This window comes from Emydura macquarii, unplaced genomic scaffold (assembly GCF_026122565.2).
Source record: "Emydura macquarii macquarii isolate MOO-44397 ecotype Brisbane River unplaced genomic scaffold, CSIRO-AGI_Emac_v2 contig_312, whole genome shotgun sequence".
Taxonomy (NCBI): domain Eukaryota; kingdom Metazoa; phylum Chordata; order Testudines; family Chelidae; genus Emydura; species Emydura macquarii.
The window spans coordinates 14,070,064-14,091,888 of record NW_027130449.1 but is presented as its reverse complement, the minus strand read 5'-3'; the positions used below and the strand labels follow the sequence as shown (position 1 = coordinate 14,091,888).

Here is a 21,825-nt window from a genome sequence, read left to right as displayed (position 1 = left end):
CCTCGCCTTCTCCAGCTCCGTCACAGAAAGAGAAAGTTAAAAATGCAGATGTTACAGGTGCTGCCTACCCTTACATCAATTGCTTACATGGAAAAGTAACTGCAAGCGTCTAGAGACCTTGCGTAATTCCGAATAAGGAAGTGGAGGCGCCCATGAGACCTCTCTGTTAGGATGCAATACACACTAAGAACATCTGAGAACCTCTACCTGGAATTATTACAATCGAATGAGGCTTTGGGCCTGAATCTGCAAAGGGAACCGTACTAGCATTGCCCCACTCTTGCTATTTTATTGTGAGACTTACCACAGTTGGTGTTTTTCATAAACAAACACCTGCTGTTGGGGTCATGGGATTAGGCAAGAATCTCAGTTTTCACTTTTAAAAAGAGTACATTTCTAGCTTTCATAGTTGCACAGAAAAGCTTGAAAACATGACTCCCCTGAAGGCTCAGGAACCAGTAGACAAATAAAAAGAACCCAGAATGTATTCTCATTTTTTAAAATCTCATGATTTTTAAATCATCATGATTTTGGGGTCACGTCATGTGCTTTTTTGACTAGTTGGATTTGGTACTATTGTTGTAAGATAGACAGACTGATAACTCTCTACACACTACCTATCCTGAAATCAACCTTGCTTCTTATGACTGGCAACCTTCTTTCATCCCTCCACATGCATACTCATAACCCTCTTGAAGGCTGCACACATTCATGTTGTAAATAAAGTTTATTTCTTAAACAAGCAAAAAGCAACTTCATTTTCTTATGCGTCTCTTCAGCTGCCCCCATTAGGTGAAATTTACATGGGAAAGAGATCTTGAAGTTTCTTTCTCTCTTGGGATTCATGGATTATAAAAACAGAAGGGACCATTGTGACCATCTAGTCTGAATAGTGGAGACACCTTTTCTCCTCACCAAAGGGCATCAAAACCAGCCCTGCCCTTAACGGTTACCTGAACGGGAAGCAAAAGTGGAAAACTACATTTCCCAGGGATCTTTGGGGGAAAAAAAACCCTTTGGCTTTGACAGTGGCAGCCACAAGTCTTTCCGCCTCCAAATCCCGATTGCAGAGTGGAGAGATTATGGTGGACTGACAAATGCTGTCTCTGGAGCCTGGAGATTGACCAACTTCCCCGATTTCTCATGCTTCAGCTAATCAAAAGGAGGAGGAAAAAAAAATCATCCCAGCATGACTGCTGCTTCCAGGCTCCTATTTGCACTGAATATCCTCTCTCCTCTCTAGATGCTGGATGGCTATTACCGTAGATTTGCCAATCTATATATATTTTCAAGTTGGAATTCTCTGTGCCCCAACGCTGCTATTGGTGACTGCCGGCTTGGTATGAAGGAGTATTCTGTTATCTGAGTAAAACTTTTTCCTGGTCCTTATGCATTTGTCTTTGCAAAGGGAGAGATTTCCTTGAAGAAGAACACAGCACCAGCACCATCACCTCCAGAACAGCAAATCCAGGGGAAGGGCTGAGCAGGGCTTTCACCAAAATGGCTCACGTGTTGCCCTGGTTGCTGCTGTGGCTGGGGTCTGGTATGGTGCGAGCCAGCCAGGCACATCTGGGGATCCGGGTGCCTCTAAAGAATGGGATGGGGACTTTGCAACAGAACCACAGGGTGCAACGATCAGCTGGGGAGGAGCAGGAGGATTTCATACAAAGGAGCAGTTTCGTGAACATGATAGATAACTTGAGAGGAAAATCTGGACAGGGCTACTACGTGGAGATGACTCTGGGGAGCCCCCCACAAAAGGTAAGGCACGCTAGCCACGTTTCCTGGCCGCGGGCGTTGTGCAGGTTTGCTGAACAGAGACCAAGAGCTCTGACTTCACAGAAGTTGAGGTGTGTGGGGTTTGGTACCTGGATTCCTGTGTGTCTCTCTCACCAAGCTACTCTGTGATCGCGCTCCGCAGAGACCACCCTGGTCAAGAGAGAATCTAAACGGTCTTTGGGAAGGAAAAAAATAGCAATTTTAGAAAGCGAGGACCCCAATTGCTGGAGAGTGAGAAATAAAAACTTCACTCAGGGGAATGTTGCAGCCAGAGGACAGAGCCATTATCCTGGGTGCCTGCTGGAGGCAGAACCAATCTCCGTTTCCCACAAAAGGCAAGGGCCTGGTGGGCAGAAATAGCATCTTATAAACAGCTCTCCATAGGTGTTTACAAGCTACATACTCCAGCTGTAGTGCAGGGTGGGCAGTTACCCTCTGTGCTGTACAAGTGAGATGCCTTTCGGTAAATTACTCTGTACAGTCACAAAATAGGCCTTCAGTTCTGTTGATTCCTGTGTTTCAGGGCTGGCTATTTTGGGCATCTGGATGATGAGGGAATGTTTCTGTTAGCAAACGTGTTTTACTAACCCTCAAATCACCCAAGAAGTGCAACACGAAGAGACAAATTTAGCTTTTCTCCCAGGATGTCAGAGCCTAGGGCTGCACGACTTGGCCCAAAATGGATCCTTCAGCCCTACAAGATTGTAGTGATAACCGTACAGAACTGAAATGCAAAGCCGTGAGCCAGCCTCTGTCCTTAGTTGACACTGTTCTGCTCAGGTCAACAGCCCAGTCACTTGCATTACTGGTGCACACCAGCAATATCTCGGGGTTTCCATTGTTTTTTTTTTTTTTTTGATGCTTCAGCAACTTTATCTCGGATTCCTATAGAATGTAGAAGTGTGAGGAGGTGGGGGGTGAAGATGTACTTCTCCAGGGGAGACGTACACCTCTTTTTAAAAATGACAAGTATTCATTTCGCAAGTGTCACCACAGCTGCACCCACATTCAGCAGGAAGATTCAGAAATGGCAGCATTTCTCTGGTTACCAACACACACAGCCTTTGAGAGTATTCAGGCCAGAATCATAGAATATTAGATTGGAAGGGACCTCAGGAGGTCATCTAGTCCAACCCCCTGCTCAAAGCAGGACTAACCTCAGCTATATCATCCCAACCAGGGCTTTGTCAAGCCTCACCTTAAAAACCTCTAAGCTTTGCTGTGTTTTTCTTCATTGTTTTCACACTTTTATAAATGAAAACGGGGTATAGGCGTTCAGGGAGCTTCACCTCACCAGCAGGATGGAGTAAAAACCAAACGTGATTATTAAAAAATAGAGGAAGGCTGGGGCATGCGCTTGTGTGCACATGTGTACACACACACAGGATTATGTTGTGTGTATGTACACAATATGAGCCTGCTTCTGCACCCACTGAATTCAACAGTAAAGACTCCCCTGGCCGCCATCATGCAGAATCAGCTACTAACAGCATGTCTGGGGCAGAGGTGAACATGTGATCTGTGTGTGTGTGTAGACATATGTCTGCAGGTGCATAGCATGCGTGTGTTTACAGACGTGTGTGTGTGTGCGGAGTCTGAGTTTCCAGAGGACATCTCAGAGGGAGCACACAACCAGCAGCATGCGCACGACAGCGGCTTGGGCCTATTCATTACCTGCGTGGCTTGTGGATGCGGCTGACAGGTGTAAACCTTCGGGGGCTTGCTTTGGTTTGAACCCCTGCCTGCACAGCCCTCACTGACACACAACTTGCTGCTGCGCGAGACTTGAGGCCGCGACCTGCCTGCGCTGCGAGTGAGCACATTAGCGAACCAACAGGGCTGAGGTTCGCAACAAGCCCGCCCGGCAGGTTTCACGTAGGCGGAGGAAGCAGGATTTGCCATGGGCACTGCATGCTCCTCAGCACAGTGATGGCAACCCCATTGCTCCCAGCCGGCCGCAAGAGGAGAACCACGCCCTTTGCTCCAGGCAGCTGGCAGGCACAGGGGCTACCTGGGGATGCCCACAGGGGTGTCCTGAGTCACACAGACTGTTCTTTGGGTCCCACACTGTCAGCACAGTGCCAGTCCCTAAGCCGGGGCTGGATTCCCTCCAACGTCTCAGCGAGGCGGGTGTCCCTGCTGCTGAGCTTCCTGCACTGTCCCTTCCTACACAGCCATTCCCAAGGGACTGGGGGAAGATGCCGCACAGGAAGCCCTGCAGACTGGAGTCCTCTGGCAGTCTCCAGAAAGCATGGGCAGCAGCAGGGCAAGCCGCCCCCCCCCACCACCTCCTGCCGACCTGCGTGAGATATGAGCCAGCGGGGCCGTCTCAAGGCTGGGAGCACAGGCCTGTCCCTGCAGCCCATTCAGCCCGTGGCCCAGTGCGGACAGCCTGGGAGTGCTCGTTCTAAGATGTGGTCTCGTGGCCACTAGGAGCAGCAAATCAGTGTCACCTTTAGCACAGGTGACCAGGAACACGTGTGCACCGTGGGTACAAGCCCCTGCTGGGTGTATTCATAATATCGTAGCCCCAGGGTGCAGGCACCCCAGCCAGAGCAGGGGGCAGCTATTTAAAATGGCTGATGAACCCTCAGGAACCAGGTGGTGGGTAAAGAGCTCCACCTCTGACACCCCCCTACATGCACACTACAGCCTGCATCTGCCATAGGCCATTCCCACCCCTCCTACGATTAGCATTCCTGTGGTAACACAAACACACCTCTGCTGTGTCCTGGCACCAGTCTGCCCTCCAGGGCTGCGCCACTTCCCATTGTAGCCACGCAACAGGCTGCAGGACCAGCCCTTGGAGTAGAATACAGCCCTAGGCACCCACTGGCTCAGGCCATGCTCTGCGGGGGCCTCTCTTGTGATGGCACAGTCCCCAGGCACTGCTAGCTGTAGGCGTCTCCCTGACTGACTCCTCAGCATGGCCCCAGAAAAACAGATTTAAAAAAATAAAAATAAAAAGCGGTTCTTGGTTTTCACCTGCCAAGCCTTTCTATTGCCCTGGAGTCCCACATTGGCCTGGTCTCTCCAGCATTAAGGGCTAGAAACTTATGTTAAAAACAAACTGAAAGCAGAGCCTCTAAGCTGACTGCAGGAGCCATAGGCCATATGAAAGGCCCCAGACAGCACACGGCCCATGAACCCCACTGAGTAACAACAGGACGACGCCATGCTTGTAAAACTAAACTGGCGCTGTTTTAAGAGCTATTTCCACAGGTGTTGCAAAGGCATCCTAGCCACGTGCACACAGGCTGAACCCCGGGTGCACCTCACACTGCCTCCCGCCAAGTCCCAGCAGCTCGTTCTAGAGTGAAACCTGCAGTGAAACGGTGGGAGCTGGTCACATCCCTTCCTGGGGAGCTGCCCCCCCGGCCTGTCCTGAGGGTGCTGGGTGAAGTAAAGACACACAGGGAGGAAGATGCTCAAAATATTCTCCCTGTTTGGAATCACTTTAAAACAGCCGCCACAGTGGGGCCATTGAGACGGGAGTGAGGCCAGGGGTGCCAGGCTGCCCCTGCCTCCTTCTCTGCTCCCCCTCCAGCCAGGGCTCTCCCCAGAGAGACTCGTCAGCTGGTGAGTTCTGGGCTGCTCACCGAGGACCAAGGGTAAAGGCCGCCCAACCCAGCTCTGCAGAGCGTCCCAGGCACTAGGAGGCAGGGCAGGGTTCTCACCCCAGGGACGTGGGGGAGGGCACAGGTAACCGTTGCAGAGGGGGAGAGTCTCTGCTGCCAGATGCAGACACCCCTCAGCCCAGGCCAGTGGAGTTGTACCTGCAAACACCAGCCAAGAGTTTGGCCCCAGACTGCCCATGAGCCAAAGGGAGCCGTCAGTCCATGGAGACCTGATCCACAGCACTGCCGAGTGTCTGCCTGGGGGGGGGGGAGGGGGGAACTCAGCAGTGGTGCACTCAGGGCTGAGGGGGGGGTGTCAGAAGAGCAGAGGGCCAGCGTTCCCCACACCCAGCCCCCACCAGTGAGGCAGATTTACCAGGGTGCTCAGCACTCAGTCAGGCAGCTAAAGAAGGGCCGGGTTGTCAGAGGTGCTCAGCACCCAACCAGTGAAGATCCGGCCACGTGTTTAGGTGCCCAGACAGCAGACATAACCCACCAGGGAGGGGTGTCCAGACCCCCCCAATCCCCAGGATCCAGGTTGTGCCAGCCTGGAACACACATTGCCCAGGAGTGCAGACAGCTCTGCCAACCCTTCCAGGAAGGGCAGCAGCCATGCACAGCCGGGGCAGTCCCATTGACAGGGAAGGACCCACTCCTGCATACTCAAGGGGAGCCAAGAGCATCCGGCACACGCGAAGCCCCTCACAGGATTAGGCTCAGTTCAGCTTCTGCCCTGGTTCATGTCAGAGGCCAAGGCAGCCCTGCCAGGTAAAGGGCCCCTGCTCCATGCAGGAGGAGCAAGGACTGTGTGCGGCACCAATAACCCACCTTCACCACGTAGCCAGGCCAGCATGCGTACACAGCCCTGTCCAGAGGTACTAGCTCCCTGCTGCTCTGCTCTGCCTGGCCACACACACAGCTGTACTACCTGAAGTGCTCTGGGGCAGCCCCTCCCATGTTCAGTCTTTATAGGGATCACCTGGCCCCTTCCTGGCTGGGTCTGCCTCTGATCATCCCCTCTCAGGCCCAACCCGTTCTTAAAGGGGCTCCGTCCCCAAACAGGGGCTGCATCATAGGACATCGGCTGCATCTCAGCCTCTCTCCCTGGCTGAGTTCCTCCAGCAATGCTTAAGTCCCGGAGGGTTGCCAGAGAGCATCCGCCTGGCGTGTGATTCTGCTCGGGCATCACGGTGCCGTGAGGGGGTCCCACCATTGCACCAGGCAGCCCCCGAGGGGTAGAACTCGCTCCCCATACTCGGCCTGGAGTATTCCATTAACACATGCTTATCCAGCGCTGGGCGGTTCATGAAGCCAGATGAATCCTGGCGGTCCAGCCCGTCTGGTGATGGACTCCGTGACTCTGGCTGGCCTGTGTTGCATTCTCCCAGGATTCGCTGCCATTCAGAGCCGCCCCGCGCGAGGCTCAGCAGTCACTCAGACTTTAGAGCCCATTGCAGAAGGAGGGTGTGGTGGCAGTGTCACCAGTGAGCACGCCGGCCACCCCCAGGACAGTCACCAACCGCTCACCCTAGGGAGCAGAGGCGTATGCCAGGAGCCCAGAGGTTCCACGGACGGGGGCTCCGTCAGACCAAGGGAGCAGGGCTGACTTCGAGGGGAGGACTCCCATGTCCCAGTCCAGCGCAATGGCTGGGTGGAGCATCGGGGAGAGAGGTCCCATTCACATGGCCAGGAAAGCCCGGAAGTCCCTTGCCCTGCACCTCCTGTTGTCATTGCCAGCGGCTGGAATGGTGCATTTCATGCCAGCCTGTCTGACAGCGCCTGGGCTGTCCAAAGCCTTTCCCCTGCTACTGGGCCACGGTTCAGTCCCGGATACCCTGCAGATTTGAAGCCTGTGGCCCCCAGACTCGGTTGCTACTCTTGCGTAGGCAGGGACAAGGTTTCTGGAACCTGCTGGGCTGATCCTCTTTCCCTGCTGCTGCATGTTGCCTGCTTAGCGAGGTACTTCTCCAGTGAGACCTGTCTTAAGTGAACACCCAGGGGACCAGACAAATCAGTTGCCTAGCACAGATGGCCTCTAATTGAGATCAAACAGAATTGCACGGAAGCCAAGCCGTGCAGAGGGGCTGAGAAGCGGTGGCTGCAGACATCAGGTTGCCTGGTGAAGATGGGGTTGCTTAGAGCAGGTGTTGCTGTATTGGTTGGGATGATGAAGGTATCTCTGGGAGCTCTTAACCCTCTGCCTTACACACACCAGAGTGGAGGGGCTCATCTGGCGGGTGCATTAGGCTAACGTACAACCCCACCCTGTGACACACGTCTCTGGGCAGAGCGGCTGGGTGGTGTGAGCAGTGCCCCCCTCCCTGCGTTTAGCCACCTCCCAGAACAATGCCAAGCGCTGACCCAGCTCTGGCCCAATGGGCGGTTTCTACTCAGGAAAGGCCCAGGACTATAAACCAGTGTGTGTGCTGGGGGGCTGGCTACAGAGCAGGCCTGTGGGATACTGGCAGGGCCGTGTGAGGCGTACGGCCTGGAGAGCAGGAGCCTGCGGGGCCAGGCCGAGAGGCAGTGTAGAAAGCCCAGCAATGCCTCCCCCCCCATGGTGCCTGGCTCCAACGGCTTGATCAGCCAGGCCTGTTCCTGGGCCGGAGCCCAGTGTTTTGCCCCGACTGGGCTGAGGACCGGCGCGTTTTGGGCGCTGCGAGGAGGCTGCTGTCACGCAATCACAGTGCATGTTAACAGGGACCCTCCAGGGAGCTCCTGTCAGAGGCCTCGGACATGGAAATTGATTTGTTCCTGCAAGGAGGAGGGTGGAGGGGTCAATGCAGGAACATAAGGCAAAGGAGAAACATCTCTCCAGTCTTTGACTGTTCAAAGCAGAGGCACCTTCCTCTCCCAAACAAGAGCTCACAAAGAATTCAGCAGTGAGCCAAGCAGTCAATGAACCTAACCGTGCACCACTGCACTGAGACAGCCTCACACTGCAACAGCAGTACACTGTGCTGCACAGAGCCAGTGGTGCGTGGCACGGAGCGTGCAGTGCACTGTTAGTGGTGCGTGGCATGGAGCGTGCAGTGCACTGTTAGTGGTGCGTGGCATGGAGCGTGCAGTGCACCGAGCCAGTGGTGCGTGGCACGGAGCGTGCAGTGCACTGTTAGTGGTGCGTGGCATGGAGCGTGCAGTGCACCGAGGCAGTGGTGCGTGGCATGGAGCGTGCAGTGCACCGAGGCAGTGGTGCGTGGCATGGAGCATGCAGTGCACTGTTAGTGGTGCGTGGCATGGAGCGTGCAGTGCATGGAGGCAGTGGTGCGTGGCATGGAGCGTGCAGTGCACCGAGGCAGTGGTGCATGGCATGGAGCATGCAGTGCACTGTTAGTGGTGCGTGGCATGGAGCGTGCAGTGCACAGTTAGTGGTGTGTGGCATGGTGCGTGCAGTTCACTGTTAGTGGTGCGTGGCATGGAGCGTGCAGTGCACTGTTAGTGGTGTGTGGCATGGAGCGTGCAGTGCACTGTTGGTGTGTGGCATGGAGCGTGCAGTGGTGCGTGGCATGGAGCGTGCAGTGCACCGAGGCAGTGGTGCGTGGCATGGAGCGTGCAGTGCACCGAGGCAGTGGTGCGTGGCATGGAGCGTGCAGTGCACCGAGGCAGTGGTGCGTGGCATGGAGCATGCAGTGCACTGTTAGTGGTGCGTGGCATGGAGCGTGCAGTGCACTGTTAGTGGTGCGTGGCATGGAGCGTGCAGTGCACCGAGGCAGTGGTGCGTGGCATGGAGCGTGCAGTGCACCGTGGCAGTGGTGCGTGGCACGGAGCATGCAGTTCACTGTTAGTGGTGCGTGGCATGGAGCGTGCAGTGCATGGAGGCAGTGGTGCAGTAGGAGAAGCCTGCTCTGGAGAAGTGCTCTGCTGAGACACTGCTGTCAGCGCTTCATTGGGTAAACTCTTCCTGCTGCAGCCGGCGTGATTTTCTGATTAGCACAAGCGCATTAACCTCGTTGCTTGAGCCCTCTGGCTCTGCAGATTAGGAGCAGAAGCCCTCGGGGGCTATTAGACAGGGCAGTCGCGGCAGATCGGCCCAGCAGAGGCTCAGGAGCAGAACTTTACCCAGTGGAACGGGACATCTCCCCTGCCCCATTGCATGTGCGGAGCCTGCAGAGGAGCACGGGCGGGTCCGCCTCGGGTGTAGGGGCAGCGGCCAGACCCCTTTGTGCAAAGCGGTGGGGAGGTGTCCGCGCAGGATTCTGGCCCGCCTGGTGCCAGGGCCTGGAGCTAGTCTCCTTCCCGCTGTTCCGCGCGCCCGGCTCTCCGACGGCTCCCGGCACCCCCAAGCTCCTCCTCTGGGCTGTGGGGCTGGGAGGCATTGGGGGGAACCCTCCTCATCTGAGTGACTGAAGGGGTCTGCTCGGCCTCTGCTCTCGTCTCTGCCCTGGGCAGGGTCAAGCCGGGCCAGGACCTGGTGCCGCAGGGCGTGGGCACTGTTCGCTGGGCTGTACTCCCCCTTCCACGGCAGCGCGGGACCCGCCGCCCCGCGTGGAGACGCAGGCCAAGGCCCGGGCAGGGTTGCAGGGTGCGGGGGGTTGGGCAAGGCCCAGGGGAGGAGGGTGGGGGTGCGGCAGGGTCTGGGCTCCTTAGAGCCACTGCAAGGGGGTGCCGCCAATCGGGGGGGGGCCGGGACATGGCAGCACGTGGCAGAGCTACGCTTCAGACACGCTGCCCCCGCCAGGAGCCGGCAGGCCTGCTCTCCGAAAGCCGGCCCCCATCCCGCCTGCTTGGGAGGCATTCAGGACAAGCCCTGCCGGAGACCCCCTCTGACAGCCCTTCACAGTCCACGGGGCCGGCGACCGAGACCTGCGGAAGGGGCGTGGGCAGGGGTCCCTTTTCTCAGCCGCTTGGGGCGGGACCCTTCCCGGGGGGCCATGGGTCCCCAGCACCGTTCCTCTGCACTGCTGGTGCTGAGCTGGATGGACCCTGCCCTGATCCCACCAGCCATTTCCCGTGCTCCAGCGTAAGCCCTGGAGGTGGCTGCATCACGACTGCCGCCGGCCAGGGCGTAGCTGACAGGCGCGGTGCTGGATTCACGCAGAGCCCTTGGAACTGCTCGTTCTGCAGCCCTGGCTCTGCCCCGCCCCACAGCGCCCTGGGCCGGGCTGTGCCGGGGGCAGCACATAGGTGTGTGCGTTGGCTCTACGCAGCCGGCTGGGGCTGGGGCCTGGGGCCTGCAGGAGGTGAGTGGGGTGGGGGTGAGTGTCTGTGCAGGGGTTGTACAGCAGCGCTCGAGCACGCCTGGCTCTGCCAGCACCGCTAGATGAGCTGGCACAAGTGGGCTCTGCAGGGACGCAGGGGACGGGACCTTTCTCTGGACAGGGCAGTGGGGACGGGGAGCTGCTGGCTGCGTGGAGAGGAGCTGGCTGGTCTCAGCCCAGGTTCTCGTGGACATGTGTCCGGGGCACAGGAGGTTCCACAGCAGTCGTTCCCCTGGGCAGGGGGGCCCAGGACTAGACCCTGTGGAGGCCCCACACACCGTGCCCTGGGGCACCTGGCGTGGGCAGAGGAAATCTGGCCGGCGCCGCTCTGCCTGCCCTGTGGATCAATGCAAACGGCGAAAGCTATAGTATTAGCAACCCAGCGCGCATCTCGTGCCAGGCCACGGCAGGGCTGGCTGCTCCTCTGCGCTGGGCAGGGCCAGGGTGATGGCAGCATGCTTTCCTGCTCCTGAGTAACGCGGTCCCCCCCTTCCTTCCCCAGCTGAACATTCTGGTGGACACGGGGAGCAGTAACTTTGCAGTCGGGGCAGCGCCTCACCCCTTTCTGCGGCGGTACTACCAGCGGCAGCTGTGAGTATGGGGGCCTGGCGGCTCAGACACCATTCTGCTGACTGCCTCTGGGAGAGCATCTGGGGCTCGCTCCCCGTCCCAGCGGCATGGACGATTCCTGCAGGCTTCTTGGCTGCTGGCCGTGCGGGGAGCTGCAGATGGCCGTGCCGGTCTCTCCCTGCCAGCCGGGGGAAGGCCGGCCCTGCCACGCACTGTCTCTGCCGGGGCCTCTGCCCGGCTCTGGGATCCCAAGACTGGCGGTGCCAGGCACGGCGCTGGCCCGGGCGCAGGGCCGACACGGCAGGTGCTGGCCAGCCTCCGTGATGGCAGTGTCTGTGCAGGGCGGGACTCAATGGCCCCTTCTGTACTGAGCGGGGCAGACGGCCCTCGGCCGCCCCCGCCTCCCAGAACGTCACAACCCTGCCAGGCCACTGGGCACGCGGCACAATGTCCGGGCCTGTTCCGAGCCCTCCCTTGGCTGGGCCCATTGTGCTCCCATGGCTCTGGCCCAAGTGTCTGAGGAGGGGGAGCCCCCAGGATCTGGAGTCAGCCCCCCGGCTCAGAGAGCCCTGTTCACGCTGCCAGCTGCAGTCCGGTCCCTGTGCTGGGGCCAGGCGAAGCAGCGTTTGCAGCGGATGAGGGGCTCCGGCTAGCCAGGCCCTCGGCCGTGGGGTGGGGCCAGCAGCAGATGGGGCACGGCGGGGATGCTGCACTTCACTAGGGCCATGGTCCTGCACTGGGACGAGCTGTGGAGATGCAGGGGGCTGGGGCCGTGCTAACACGGGGACAGGTGTCACCGGCTTGGGGCGTTTCAGCGAGCACTAGAATGCAGCTGGTCAGATGCCCAGGTATGTGTGTGTGGGGGGGGGGTCCTGGTACACGCCAAGGGAGCAGGGATTTCACCCGAGACACACACAACACACGTGCTCCTACGCACACCGCCACAGACACACGGGGGTGCAGACTGACAAACACAGACCCAGCAGGCCATTTCCCAGATATACACACCTCCAGATTCACCACCATGTAGCCCACATGCATATCCGCTCGCACACACCTGTGAGTTCACAGTCCCCGCACTTGCAGAGCCACATAGAGATTTGCACACTCACTGATTCCCAGCTCCACACACACGTGGGGGTTCACTGGCCCTCGATCCCCCAGGCCCTGCGCCCACCCTCACTCCCACCCTGGCACCACAGTCCTGCCTCCCCTGGCCCTGCCATGTCTCAGCAGAACTAGCCGGATGGCTGCTCTTACACGCTGGCTTTCGTTGCAGGTCCAGCACCTACCGGGACTTGCGGAAAGGGGTCTACGTGCCTTACACCCAGGGCAAATGGGAAGGGGACCTGGGGACGGACCTGGTCACCATCCCCCACGGCCCGAACGTCACTGTCCGTGCCAACATCGCTGCCATCACCGAGTCCGACAAATTCTTCATCAATGGCTCAAACTGGGAGGGCATTCTGGGCCTGGCCTATGCAGAGATTGCCCGGGTGAGCATGGCACCACCCGCCTGGCCTGGGATCGGCCCCACGGGCCTGCGAGAGGGCAGGCAGCTGCTGTGTAAGGGGTGCACATCCAGCACCCCACACCCTGTCCCCCGCTCCCGGCTCTATCAATGCAGCCCAACCCGGCCCCATGCCCCTCGTCTACCGGCTCAATCATTGCCCCCCTAACCCTACCTGAGCTGCAGCAGAGCTGGGACCAGAACCCCTGCATCCTGCGCCCCAGTCCTGGCTGCACCAGTGACAAAGGACTCATTGCTCTGCAGACAGGCTCTCCCAGCGTTCGGTGCTAAGACTATCCCCGCTGGTTGGTATTTGCAGTCTCCCGTCAGCCGGACCCAAGCTCCCAGCCGCAGCCCCCCTGCTGCCGCTGCATTCCTTGCTGGAGGGGGCAGGTCGCCTCTCCTCTTAGCTCTGCTGTGCCTTCCCCCAGTCCCGGGGGAGCCGCTTCCGGCTTTCAGAACATGTCGGCCACCTTGAGCCCAACGCCAAGAAGTGCAGAGCCGGGGCCTGGCCCTGTGCCCTGGCTGAGGTGCTGTGCCTGGTGCCGGCCCCCAGTGCCTCTGCCCCGACGCAGGTTGGAGCAGCCTCGTATGCTGCTGCCTGGTGCCGATGGTGGCGGGACCTGGTGCAGATCTGGGTCCGATATGGGCCGGGGGGCTGGCAGGGGCAGGACCCCCCCACAGCTGGGATCCCAGCTGAATCTCCAGCATTGGGGTGTCTCCCTGCAGTTCTGAACGGGACGCTGGCCCAGCCCAGATGTCTCCGTAGCAAGAGCAGGGGAACGGAGTCTGGTGCCTCCCTGCCCGGGGCCCCTGAGGACGCTCCCAGGCCACCCCGGCTCGCGGCTGCTCACGGCTCTGTGGTTCTGTCTCCCCCATCAGCCTGATGACACCCTGGAGCCCTTCTTCAACTCGCTGGTGAAGCAGACCCGGGTCCCCAACATCTTCTCCCTGCAGCTCTGTGGGGCCGTCTTCTCCCCCAACGAGTCCGAGGCCCTGGCGTCAGTCGGGGGCAGCATGGTGAGTGCCCTGGCGCCGCTCAGCGCTTCACGGCTGGGGTGGGAGCCTGGGCTCGGTGGGGTGCCAGGCGCTGGCTGCACGGCAATGGCATGAGTGTGCGAGGGGGCACGCGCCCCCCCAGAAATGGCCCAGCGAACCCTGGCGCTGGAGCGGGGAGGGGGATCCTCCGAGACTGGCCCGAGTCACCATTCTCCCTGGCTCCCCATTTCGTTCTCCACAAGCCCTTGCAACGGCCCCCCCGCCCCCGGTCCCACGCCGTCTGCAGGGGCTGACGGTAGCTGCACTGCACGCCTCTCTCCCCGCTGCAGATCATCGGGGGCATCGACCACTCCCTCTACGTCGGCAGCATCTGGTACACACCCATCCGCAAGGAGTGGTACTACGAGGTCATCATCGTGAAGGTGGAGGTCAACGGGCAGGACCTGAAGATGGACTGCAAGGAGGTGACCGGGGGGCGGGGGGGGACATGGACTGCCGCGCTTTGCCTCGCCACCCGCTGCCCTGCTCAGGCTCCACGCAGCCGTAAAGTCCAGCTGCGGCTGTCCGTGCTGCGGGGGCCGAGGGGAAGCAGGCAGCCTGGCAGAGGCGGGCTCTGACCTGGCCTCCCTCGGAAACAGCTGCTGCAGCTCACGGGGGAGCAACGCGGGTGCTGGGCTGGGCTGGGGTGCGCGCGGAGCCGGCCAGAGGCAGGGGCAGGTGCCTCATTCGCCCTCTCGCCCCCGCAGTATAATTACGACAAGAGCATCGTGGACAGCGGGACCACCAACCTCCGGCTGCCGAAGAAGGTGTTCGAGGCTGCAGTGAAATCCATCAAAACGGTGTCTTCGGTCAGTATCGCTCCCGGGCAAGGCCCGTCCCCTGCCGGGTCCCTGGGGAATGCCCTGGGCTCCAGGGCCCAGAGAGCACGTCGCTGTGACCTGTCCTTGCAGACTGGGGTCAGGGGTCCTTTGCCCACCACCGAAAGGCGGCCCCTTCTGGGGTGGCAGGTGGCAGCTGGCTAGGACAGGAAGTGACTGGGAGCTGCAGCGGGATGCTGGGAGGCAGCCGCTACCAATCTGAGCTGGGGCAAGCAGCACCCTGCCCCGGCACAGCCCAGCCCTGCCGCACGCAGCTCCGCTCACTGTCTCTCTCCTTCCCCCGGGGGCAGACGGAGAAGTTCCCAGACGGCTTTTGGCTGGGGGAGCAGCTGGTTTGCTGGCAGGTCGGCACCACCCCCTGGCACATCTTCCCGGTCATATCGCTCTACCTGATGGGCGAGGCGACGAACCAGTCCTTCCGGATCACCATCTTACCCCAGGTGGGCACCCGCGAGGCCAGGACGGGCACTCCCCGGCAGTCGTGCTGGAGCGGGAAGGAGCTCCATTACCCAGTCCCTGGAGGGCCCCAGAGCCGCAGCCCTTGGGCGCGGGCCAGAACCAAAGCCCACGGGTTTTATTTGGGAGGCTCAGCACTCAGAGCTGGCCCCTCTCTCAGTAGTGAGCCGAGCCGAGCCAGAACTTGGGAGCCCAGCACCCCAAACGTTTTGGGGAGTGGGGAATTTGTAACCCAGCTCACGTGGGCCCCTCTCCAACACTGGCACTGCGTGTGATCCCGAGCGACGCCGTGCACGTCTCCCTTCCCCTGCCAGGCCGGGCTGGGCGTCGCTGAGCAAAGGCGGGTGCCTGGACTCAGAGTCATAAACGAGTCCCTGGCCAGTGAGCTGGGGCTACAGGGAGGTGGCTGCCCCCAGGGCGTAGCGGCAGGCTGGAGCTCTCTGCTCCCCGGCCCCCCGGTAGCTCTGATGCCCCTCCCCTGGCCTCCTTGCAGCAATACCTGCGCCCCGTGGAGGACGTGGCCACGTCCCAGGACGACTGCTACAAGTTCGCCATCTCCCAGTCCTCCACGGGCACCGTCATGGGCGCCGTCATCATGGAAGGCTTCTACGTCGTCTTCGACCGTGCCCGCAAGCGGATCGGCTTTGCCGTCAGCACCTGCCGCGGTGAGGGGAGCGGGGTGCGGCTCGGGGGCAGAGGGCCGGGGCTGGCTGGGCGTTTGGGGTGGGCGGCGGCGTCTCCAAAGGGCTGAGATCCTGGCTGTAGGTCACCGGGTGCCATGGATGCAGGGGGCAGGCAGCAGGAGAGGGGGAGGCTGCAGCGCCCCCGCGTCACCCAGCTTCCCCCCTGCTGGTCGCAGGTGCTGGTTCCTGTGGGGCAGCTGCACCCCCAGCTGATCAGCGGGTCCGGGTGGTTAGGGGCCAGGGGAGAAGCGCTGTAGTTGGAGCTCTGCGGCCTGTCCCACGGCTGCCTTCATCCAGTGGCTCCGGGGCCCCAACAGGCCAGGTCCGAGCGGGGGGGCTCCCAGAGGGCCCCCTCTGACTCTGTCTGCATGGTCGGGCATGGGCACACAGGGTGGGTGGGGTCTCCCGCGTGGCTGTGGGGAGGGGAGCGGGCGGTGCCAGGGCTGCGCTGTGCCCAGCAGAGCCTGCCCCAGCGCCAGCCCCCCGGGCACTGAGCTGGGGCTCCCGTCCCCAGTGCACGACGAGCTGCGGACGGCGGCGGTGGAGGGGCCCTACGCGCAGCCCGACATGGAGGACTGCGGCTACAACATCCCGCAGACGGACGAGTCCACCCTGATGACCATCGCCTACATCATGGCGGCCATCTGCGCCCTCTTCATGCTGCCGCTCTGCCTCATGGTCTTCCAGTGGCGCTGCTTCCGCTGCCTGCGGCGGGACCACGGCGACTTTGCCGACGACATATCCTTGCTCAAGTGACGCCCGCGCTGCTGGCGCTGCTGGCGCGGGGGACAGCAGGGAGGGAGAGCCTGAGCCCAGCTCGTCGGCACAGGCTCCTCTGCCCACGCAGCGTGGTGGCCAGCACCAGCCGTCGCCCCAGGCCAGAGCCGGGGCTGCCCCTCCCCTGCCCCCCTCCTGTGTGATACCCCAGCCAGGGGGCTCAGCCAACGCTGCCGGGAACCGGGTGAGACCCCGCAGCAGGGCAGGGAGCGGGTGGTGTCCGCGGTGTGCTGCAGCCCCGCAGAGCCTCGGTTCCCTCTCCCCCAGTGGGATACAGGCTCGCCAGACCAGGGCCCTGCCCTGCCCCTTTCTGGCCCGCGCTTCAGGACATGCCTACACCACACACTAAGCCCGGGCTCTGATTCAGGTTTGAGGCCAGGCCCCCCTTCCGTCCACACAGAAACCAGTCTGACGGGTCAGCAAGCGCTCAGACCCCTGGTCCTAGGACCCCGGGCGGGAGGGGGGCTCAGGGCCTGAGTCCGGCAGAGGCTCAGGTCCAAGCTCTGTCACTTTGCCGTGTGAACACAAGGCAGAACCTCAGGCCCGCGTCAGACGGGCGGTGTGGCCCGGCACCGTGGGAGAGCCGTAAGCCCAGGTTCGCACTGCAGTGTGGACGCTCAAGCCCGGCGTGGCAGCACCAAGTGCACAGGCCCGCGTTTACGATGCAGTGTAGACAGCCCCAGAGCCCATGATGGCATCAGCCCGGGTCCAAGCACTGCTTGTTAGCACTGCTGCTGCGAAGCCAGCAGAGGCAGCTTTGTGTAGGGCCTGCAGAAACCATGGTCATTACAGCTGAGCCGTTCGGGGTTTCACACTTGTGCGCAGTGGTGGGTTGTTAACCAGCTGTTTAAACCTGGGTTATTGCTCTGCAGGCAGCCCCGGATTTACAGTGCTGCCGGTCACACTTCCGGCCCTCTCTCCTAGGGGTGCCCCTTTAAGATCTCCAAACTGCAAAGGCCTAACCAATGGCACCCTCTCTTCCACGTCGGGCGGGCGTGGTCCTGGTGCTCTCAGCTAGAGGCCAGGAGAGTCACCCTAACAACCCAGCTCCCCTCCCGCCCGCCACACCCCGGGGGCCAGGCACTGGCTGGGACAGACACGGTTCCCCCTGGAAATTCAGGAGGGGCCCATGCCGCGTAGTGCTGGGTGCGTGCGTGTAGAAGCCCTGTGCGCCCCCCCCTCTTCTGCACCCCACCCCACCCCACCCGCTTTCCCCTGCGGGATGCCTGTGAGCAGGACTCGACCATCTGCATCTCGAGGGCCCTTGGCCGTGACAAAACAGAAGCCGAGAGAATGGAGCTTTCCCAGACTGGCTCCTGCATCTGTCCTGCTCTTCACCGACCGGGCCGTGGGCCCCCGGGACCCCCCGCCTCTCCTCTCGGGGCGTTGCGGGGGCTGAAGGCTGCGTGTGACGCCACTGCTGAACCTGTGCTAGACGAGGAGCCGGGGCTCAAGCGGTGCTCGACATTCATCACTGACATGGGAAGCCCAGTGGAACCGGGTCTCCGAGCCGCCCAGCTCCATGATGCACCGTGCGCAGCCCCCAGGACCCCAAGGGCGGCCACCCCAGCCGTCAGTGCCGGGCTCCATCGAGACGGGCGGAGGAGCGCTCTGCGGCGGGGAGCAGGGAGCTGTCCGCGCCTGTGCTGTGCAAGGGGCTGGTGGAGCGACGCCAGGTCTCAGGCCGCCAGGGGCTCTGCACTCCGGGGCCTTGCAACTTAGACCAGTCGCTCTGCGACGTGGGGCTGGGTCGCTGCCCCCCGTGGTTTGCACCCTATCCTGGAGCTCCTGGGGAACGGGTGCTTCCCTCCATTCCCCAGAAAGGGGGCAGCCCCTGCTGGGGGCAGAGCAGGGGCTGGGGGAGGTGGCATAAAAACATTCCTTCACTTTTCAGTGTCTTTGGCCCTGGGAAGTGGATGGAGCAGAGCCCGCTGTCCTCCCAAGCAAAACCTGGGAGGAAAGGGGGGTGCGGGTCAAACCCCCTATTTCCCCCCTCTCTGCCTGGCTGCGAATCAGGGGAAGGGCCCAACCCGCTGTAGCTCCCAGCCTTGCTGTCAGGTACTGCACACAGCAGCTTACTACGGCCTCACTCTGCGGGACCCCGGGGAGAATCAGCAGCCTCTCCCGCGGCGGGGTGGAATCCAGCCCGGGGACAGGACCAGCAACCCAGGGAGGTGTAAGCCGTGAAGCCAGACCCTTACTGGCCTGCTTGCGTCTGGGGAAAACCCCAGAGCTGCCTCTGCGGGCCGCCTCCTGGAGCCCCCGCCCGGAGGGAGAGCTGCCCGAGGCCGGATTGTCTCACCCTGCACCTGGCCCTGCCCGGGGCTTGGCCATCGGGGCTACGAACGCCTCCTGGAACAGCAGCCACTGCAGGGCCCAGCCTCCCCTGCAGCCCCACCTGGAAGAGCTGGTGATTCTGGGGGTGAGCTGTGGCTGCGGGTCATTGCCATCCTCTTTGTGATTGTGTTTGAAACACAGGGTGTGCATCATTTCCCTTTTTTTTAACGACAAAGGGCCGGGGCCCGTGTGCTGGAGCAGAGGCAGTGTGTGTACATAGCAGCTTGTGTGCGGTGTGTGAGCGTACCAATACCGAATGCTTCGTGCCTGTACAATATATACCGATTTTTATATTTTTACTGCCAGCCCGGCAAGCCCCCGCTTCATTTCAAACCCAACCGGGGGTGGGGGGGCTGGGCTGTGTGTTTTTAACCCCCCTGCCCTCCCCTTGCTTTGGTTCTGGGCAGTGGAGCCAGGCTGCAGGTGGTGTGCTCTGCTGGAAGCACTTCTGGATCGTTGGCAATCTGGGCCTGTTGTGCTGGACGTATCTTGTCCTGGTTCTGGGGGAGATGACGGGGGCACTGGGTTGGGGGCGATGAAATTAGATCACGCCCAGGGCAGTGGTTTGCAAGCCAAAACATACATCCCGCAAGGCAGTTTTGCTCCTCTGCAGTGTCTGTGCCAGAAAGGTTCTCAGGAGCTCAGAGCCCCTCTCCCCCATCCCCGTGACCAGCTCTGCACAGTCTGTCTCAGTGCAGTTATTTGTGCTCTAAAACCAGCTTTGTTCCGTCCCGCCCGGGCTCTCTTCCTACTTAATGCTGCAGCCACCTCCTCCCGGGCACTTGGTAACTGCCTTTCCTGGCCACAGCGCAGGGGGGGGCCAGACTTACGGCAAGACTGAAAAGCACCAGAGCAGCCTTGGCAGGGGAAAGTGCTCACCCAAGCACCCCGGAGCGTTTAGCACAGGGAGCGAGACAGCCGCAGAGCTAGCTGTTTGCAGGAACGTTTGCACGGCCTGGGAACCACTTGTCACCGAGCTTTGCTAATGCAGCTCCTGCAGGGAGAGGCCAGGGCCTTGGGCCTTAACATGCCACTAAATGGCCCCCACAGTAAAGCTGGACTGTCAGCGAGGAAGGCGGACATGCTTCACTCGGCAGGGGGCTGGGAGGTGGGAGTCCCCATCCCGTTGTACCTCACCCATGTATAGTAGCACCACCCCCGGACACCCTGCAACAGCTCTGTTGGCAGGTGGAAGTGCAGGGCCAGCTGCACAAAGGAACCATTGACTCCTAACGAGGGTAGAGGAAAACCTCTTGTGTGGAGAGGTCTCACCTGCTAGCTGGGATCAAGAGATGCCGTGCTGGTAGGAGCAGCATTCCTGGAAACTTCCCCTACACGGTGCAAGCACAAGAACAATTCCAACAGCAGCAAGAGGGGGAGACCAGCCTGCAGGGCCCTCCTTCCACCTGATGGCATGCAGCCAACCATGAGCATGAGGCCCAGCTGATTCCAACAGATGACCCTAGCTAGGGGCTCCCACTACAGCCCCTCTCCCTCTCCTGAGTCCTGCCACCCAGGCAGAGCTTTTCCTTTCCTGGGATGGTGGGAGAGGAGCTGCTGCCAGGACTCCAGGGAAGGTTAACGGCTCTGGAGAATGTAAAGGGACAGGCGCAGGTAGCGTAGGCCCTAATTTGAGCCTTGGGGGAGGAGAAAAGAAAGCAGCGGCCGTACAAGAGGCACTCTGACATGAAGTGTTCTCAGGACTTTTGGCTTTACCCGTTGATGAGACTCATCCTTGTTGAACAATGTAAATGTTCCCCAGCAGCACAGGGGGCCTGGCCTGGCCTGGCCAGGGTGGGAGACCTGTCCAAGTGGAGATGTGCAAAAACTGCAGCAACAGCATGAAGAGTGACAACTTCAGGGGGCTGGAACCTTCTGGGTCTGTGGTAATAATGACCTTGGACACTTGGAAAGGCGGCCCTTCGACTTACCTACTGAAAGAAAGCAGCAAGAAGTCCCTGGAGTGAGTCACTAGCTAAGGGAACAGCACTGGGTATCCAGAACCCTTACAGACTGGCAGGGCCAAGGGAGCGCTGGCACCAGCCACCCCCCCGGCTCGCTGAACCTACTGCGCTATTGTTTGCAGTGTTGATGGAGCCGTGCTGGTTCCAGGATAGTCCAGAGACGGGGGTGAGAGAATATCTGTTAGTGGACCCGCTTCTGTTGGTGAGAGACAAGCTTCCGTGCTCACACGGGTCAGACCTGAAGACGAGCTCTGTGTACTCAAAAGCCTGACTCACCGAAGAAGCGGGTCCAATAAAAGCTATTACCTCACCCACCGGGTCTCCTCACTTCCCCAGCGACGCAGGCTCTGCTTTTGCCCCGTGCCGTCTGGTTCTCGTAACGTGCTCCAGTCCTGCACTCAGGCAGCACAGACTCCAAGGGGAGGTTATGCTGCTGCAATGTGCCCACAGCCCTCCGTGCCCAGTGTCTGCTCAGCACACCCCTGGGATCCCAGATGCAGCTGTGGACCACTGCCTTCCAACACCCCTGTGTGTGCAGAAATTCACTGACCGGGGCCAAATCCAGCCCTGCTGCATGCCAGTGACACTCCCAGGGACTGAGGGGCAGGGGCAGCTGCTTCCCCCGGTGCTGAATTTCTCCCAAGGCCTGTGCAGAATCTACAAAGTGTGGGCAGATCCGGAGAGATGCTGGGCACCTTCAACTCCCTTTGAAACCAGTAGAGCAGTCTTACACCAGCCCCTGATGTCGGAAGAAGGGCTCTAAGGGGGAAAGTTGGGACTTGAAAGCTTTGTTACTCTGAGCTGCAGCGCAGCCAGCTCTCTCTCTCGAAGAGCCCTTCCCACAGGCCCTGGGCTCGGGCAAGCGGAGACTGCGAGGAGCCAGCGTGCGGCCAGCCCCACACCATGCTTGGGGGAGCGGGACGAGGGCTGGGGACAGTTACTCGTGGCGGCTGCTGTAGACTCCCATACTCTGTAACCCTCATGTCGGTGTAAGAATAATGAATGTTAACACAGTAAATTATTACATTAAACAGAGACAAGCCTTGTGTCTACAGCC

At 60.4% G+C, this 21,825-nt stretch overlaps 1 protein-coding gene across 1 annotated transcript; it reads left to right on the top strand.

Annotated features, from left to right (window-relative positions):
- The first annotated feature begins 1,069 nt into the window (after window positions 1-1,069).
- Window positions 1,070-21,816, top strand: BACE1 (beta-secretase 1). The gene is made up of 9 exons (XM_067566143.1): window positions 1,070-1,761; window positions 11,097-11,185; window positions 12,444-12,660; window positions 13,557-13,694; window positions 14,003-14,137; window positions 14,420-14,521; window positions 14,842-14,991; window positions 15,501-15,672; window positions 16,205-21,816. The coding sequence occupies exons 1-9, from the start codon at window positions 1,501-1,503 to the stop codon at window positions 16,444-16,446; spliced, it is 1,506 nt and encodes a 501-aa protein (XP_067422244.1). The 5' UTR covers window positions 1,070-1,500; the 3' UTR covers window positions 16,447-21,816.
- Window positions 21,817-21,825: the final 9 nt, after the last annotated feature.

Bases quoted from the DNA above. Each gene is read 5' to 3' on its own strand.
- BACE1 (XM_067566143.1), top strand. From the start codon at position 1,501: ATGGCTCACGTGTTGCCCTGGTTGCTGCTGTGGCTGGGGTCTGGTATG. The intron at 14,522-14,841 runs GTCAGTATCGCT...CCCCGGGGGCAG, and splicing joins CCATCAAAACGGTGTCTTCG to ACGGAGAAGTTCCCAGACGG. The intron at 15,673-16,204 runs GTGAGGGGAGCG...TCCCGTCCCCAG, and splicing joins TGCCGTCAGCACCTGCCGCG to TGCACGACGAGCTGCGGACG.